Below are 5,000 nucleotides of genomic sequence, written 5' to 3'. Positions count from 1 at the left end.
GATGTCCTTGATGTAGAAGGCGGATGATTACTGTTGAGTAATTCGCTGTAAGGCACCCATTTTACCCACGATAATAAAAGGCACTGTTAATCTCGAATCGTCCTGCATGTAGTTCTTCCATAATTATTGTTTCTGTTTTAGCATTTATTTGCAATAATCGTCATAATGATAATCAATAACCATAATAATCATAATAATAATAATAATAGTGTATATAATAGTACATTAGTTAATTTAATTTGTGTTGCCCCCTCTTTGCATTGCCCTCTGGGTGGCGTCGCGGATCTCGCGTGTTTACATTGCCATAGAGATGATGTGTGTGCTTGCTGCACGTTTTGCATGCGTTGCCTACTCTGCTCTGCTGTGTCGGGGTCTGCTTCTTTACATTATCCTTTAAACCATATATGTTACAACATGTGTTTAGGGGCCACGATACCACGACGTCCAAATCGCCGCCGATCGTATCCCCTGGGGATACGATTGCTCCTGCACCCGCACTACTCTATGATGTGTTTTGGGTGTGGGTAAGAGTGGCTTACTATGAGTTAGGGGATGGAAATGAATGACGATTTAAGAGCCATTGAGAACGAATGGGCTTCTTCTTTTCTTTTTCCGTTTTTTTGTAAAATAGATGCTGCGTAATCTGCTCTATGTGGATGATAAGAGTATTTGGAGTATGAGAGGAATCCGCCACAGATGTTGCTGCTAAATGCAAACACACTTTTCTTCATTCTGCTTGCGCACACTACCGGCGGTTCCATTCCATCAAAGGTATGTGGTATTATGCTTGCCTGCTGCTTCTACATTTATATATTTATTTATATAGATTCGCTCTAGGCTTTTAATATGTCGTCTTTTGTCGGTACAAAAAAAGAATGTTTGCTTGCTAATTCTATTCCGCCCTCCGTCCACATACACACTTTTCTTTCTTTTTATAGCCTTCCTCTCGTACCCAACCGCCGCCTGCTCATCACTGGCTGTACATGAAACTGTTGGTGGTGTTGTGGTGTTGCTGTAATCTATGCTTATTATCCTACGTTCCCCACTCAGAAAGGCTCATATTTATGATGCTCAAAGGTTCATGGTCCAAGGGGATGGTGACGATGATGGGCTGGAGAGGTGGATGAGAGAAACAAGGACCATGCTCTGAATTACTACCTCTCGGTACACACTCTACCGTCACATCCGGTATGTTTGTTCGTAAAAAGGAGATCATGATCAGGAGGATTGGAATTTGTCTCAGTAATGCCCAGCATCGGGACCAACTGTTTGTGTATTATGTGTATCTAGTTGTGTGACGGGTTTTGAGAGATTATTCCACTTTTTTACATTATACAATTTATGTCGTTAGTATTGCGAACACGAAACGCCGCCCAGTACATTCGCGCATCGTACCTAAACACTTATTCCATAATATTTAACTGATCTGTCTCGGAAAGTAATGGCGAAAGCAATATACTCTTAAGAAGAAAAATATGAATATAGTAGACGAAATGCAAATGCATCTGCTATAGGAAAGAAGTAGTAGCCTTTGCATTGCTGGATCATCTATTGAAAGGAGAGAATAGAAAGGGTGAGACGAGGCGTTTCTTATAGAAACATGATAGGCTACTATGATTAAAGACCGCGGTGTGGTAATCCCACTTTTCGAGGCTTTCTTTGATGAAGGAAAAGGCTGAGGAATGCAGGCAGCCTCCGCGCTCTGGGATAGTGCAACCCCTTGCGACACGCAATGCAATTTACATCATAATGGACTGCACCGCGTTTACTAAATTAATAAAAGTATATGTAAAGCTCTAAAAGGTAATAAAAGACATGAAAACAAACAACTTAATATGTAATGTGTGTCGAATGGGGCGTATCACAGCAGTACCCACCACGGGAGGTCAATTAACTGAAGGGACACAATAAAAAGTTCAATGATAAAAAAATGAAGCGCAGAGGGAGGGGTGCAGGGGTAAGGACAGCTGTGATCCATTCGTTAGCTAAATCTAGTTAAAACCGGGGTTTACATCTTCACTTTTTTACAATTTACACCCATGCGCCCGGTTTCCTTCTCCCGGTAGCATCTATCTGCTTCCCTTGCCGCCTCCATCTAATGCTATTCGCGTGCGCGTTCGAAAGCGTCGCATCATGCAACACGTAGCCTTTGATTTTTGATTTGCCATCCCACGCCCCCTGTCTTCTACACACTAGAGTATAAATAAACGCATTAAAGGCAAAAGAAAACAAATATACAACAACTAGTATGCGCATCGCTGCGCGAAAAACATAGATGGTTGGAAGGAAGAAGTGCTGCTTGCTTGCAGTGCAGGATACTTCCTCTGTTGCCATTTCGTTCGTACGTATCATGAAGAGTTAGCAGCATTTTCAGCAATGCTCGATTGCACTAGCCCTTCGATCGCCGTTCTCTATGCGCGCTCTCGGCTTACTAAGCTAAGAAGCACCTCAAAAGATAAATGCAAACACCCCGGCGAGGGGGACAAGAAGGCTGCTCAGAACAACCGTACATCATGATTACACATACTGAAAGGATTGCTGCAGGTAGTCGATCGATTCAGTGAAACTGTCGACGAATGGTAGATTGTTCGGGGTTTTCGATATATCCGCCGGGAGCGCACTGTTTGGTGCATTGTTGGCTGGGCCACCACCAACTTGCTGCTCACTATTACTGGTACCGCCCTGCGTTGGATTTGGGTTGTATGGCATACCGGGTTGCTGCTGCTGCTGTTGTTGCTGGTTGGCGGGATGTTGCTGCTGCGGTGGTCCCGGTGCATGCGGATGATGTTGCGAATGTTGCGGGTGAAGCGGTAGATTGGGGTTGTACTGCTGTTGCATTTGCTGCTGCTGAAGATGGTGTTGTTGTTGTTGTTGATGATGATGATGCGAATGGTGGGGCATGTGCGGGTTCGCGGACGTTTGTGGCGTTTGCGAATGGCCCTGGAGTTGTCCATGATGATGCGCTAAAGTGCCATGACCCATGGCGGAATGATGCGAATGAGGTGTCTGTTGCTGTTGCTGCTGGGATTGATGGTGTAGACCAGCCGAAGGGTGAGCATGGTGCTCTTGGAAATATTGTTGCTGCTGATGATGCAGCTGTTGCTGTTGCTGCTGCTGCTGCTGCTGCTGGTGGTGATGGTGGTGATGTTGATTAACAACCAGCTGACCCTGTTCAACAATAGGGCCCATCGAGTTCTGATGCTGTTGCTGCTGCTGCTGTTGTTGTTGTTTACTGGTGCCTTGAAAGTGACCCCCTTTTGCTAGCTGTTGTGCATGGTGATGTTGCTGAAGCTGTTGCTGCGATAGGACGGGCGATTGTGAAGGTTGCAACCGTGATTGGGCAGAGTCTGTGTTGCCACGGGATGCATTTCCCGTCATCATGTCATAGCCTTGCTGTGGTTGCTGGGACTGCTGCTCAAAGTTGTTACCACCACCCCCAGTGCCCATCATCTCTAGGTTGGTGAGAATGTTGCCTAGACTATTGTATGAACCGCCAGCTCCTGCTGTGGACCCGTTTCCTTCCTCTTGGAACTCCATCTTCATCATATTTGTGTTCCACATATCCTGCAAAGAAGGTCATTGTAAAGTTAGACTCATTTTGGATTTGAATAGAAATTGAGGCAGTAATAGAGGGATAAAGAGTGTAGCTAACCTGATACCCCATCATCTCTTGACTGTTCATGTTCATCATATGCTGCTGTTGCTGCTGCTGGGAATGACCTTGTGCTGGGGGTTTGCTCTGCTGCATTCCACTCGCTTGTGGTGACGAATGTGAATGGCCATGCGGTAGATGCTGCTGTTGCTGTTGTTGTTGCTGCTGCTGCTGAAGCTGAGCATGTTGCTGATGCTGAATATGCTGGGTGTGGTGATGTGAGGATTGATGTGGTAGTTGTTGTTGCACTTGCTGGTGCTGTTGTTGTTGTTGCTGAGGCGACAGGAACCCCCCAGCAGCTGCCGCTGAACCATTACCGTCGTGCATTGTGTTATAGTATTTACTGCTTTTCATTGCTCCACCTGGAACACCACCTGCTCCACTACCTATCGGCCCTGCTCCTATTACACCCGATTCAGCATTACCGATCTGGCCACCGAGTTGTTCCATAGTTTGCCAATCGAACTGATTCTGTGTCTGCTGCCCGTAAGCGTATGGAAGATTAGAAGCATTCGGTACATTCCCACTGCTAGAAGCAGCAGCACCAGACGCTCCATCCGCCATTCGATAACCAGACACTGATGGCTGCTGTTCAACTGGGTTGCTTGCACCGGTGCCGCCAGGAACTGTCGTTCGTAACCCGTGACCAGGTGAAACGTAGTGCATGCCGGCAGGCCCACTACCACCAGAACCCTGGCCTCCTGTCATACCAACGTACTGAGATTGCGGATGATGCAAAGAGTGTTGTGGTGCTTGAGGATGATGCTGCTGTTGCTGCTGATGCCCTAAATGAGGCTGTGGTTGCTGCTGCTGCTGCTGCTGCTGCTGTTGGTGATGCTGCTGATGAGGATGATGTGGATGTTGTGGACCGGGTGGACCGAGCATATTGCTGTTGTAATGCATGGCAGCATTGGTCCCATCATATGGGCTGTAAGGCATAGCTTGGTTGCCTCCGACACTGCTCCCGGCACTGGGCGTTCGCGAAGGTGGTACCATCAGTCCGCCAGCGGCTGATCGCTCACTCTTACTGTGTGCTGGACCACCAACACCACCACCACTCATCATACCACCGGATGCCAGGTTCATCATGCCAACACTTCCTGCCGGACCAGCCGGTGACATTAGCCCGGATCCCTGACTGCCTAGACCCCTGCCCATCATGTCTTGTGAATGTGACTTGTCCGGTATCTTCATCGTGCCCACCGCTAAGGCGCCGGTAGCATTCGATGCAGCCAGCGCGTTCGGGTGTTTACTTCCCTGGCCCACCAGACCTGTCCCGCTGGCAGTCATTTTTTCGTTCAGCGGATCAACAGCGGCATTGGCAATAGTAGCTGCGTTGGCCACTACC

General features: G+C 47.6%; 1 protein-coding gene across 1 annotated transcript in view; it reads right to left on the bottom strand.

The window, feature by feature from the left end:
• The window catches only part of LOC125957851 (uncharacterized), a 9,454-nt gene that overhangs the window by 45 nt on the left and 4,409 nt on the right, over positions 1 to 5,000 (bottom strand). Inside the window, exons 11-12 of the mRNA XM_049690854.1 lie at positions 3,653 to 5,000; positions 1 to 3,564 (exon numbers count right to left, since the gene is read on the bottom strand). The exon at positions 1 to 3,564 is cut by the window's left edge and continues 45 nt beyond it; the exon at positions 3,653 to 5,000 is cut by the window's right edge and continues 191 nt beyond it. Of these exons, the coding sequence (XP_049546811.1) occupies positions 2,518 to 3,564; positions 3,653 to 5,000 (2,395 nt within the window). The 3' untranslated portion in view covers positions 1 to 2,517. The remainder of the gene's footprint in view (positions 3,565 to 3,652) is intronic.

This window comes from Anopheles darlingi, chromosome 3 (genome assembly GCF_943734745.1).
Source record: "Anopheles darlingi chromosome 3, idAnoDarlMG_H_01, whole genome shotgun sequence".
Classification (NCBI taxonomy): domain Eukaryota; kingdom Metazoa; phylum Arthropoda; class Insecta; order Diptera; family Culicidae; genus Anopheles; species Anopheles darlingi.
Note: the sequence above shows the minus strand (reverse complement) of the source record. Positions and strands in the feature narration are given on the sequence as shown.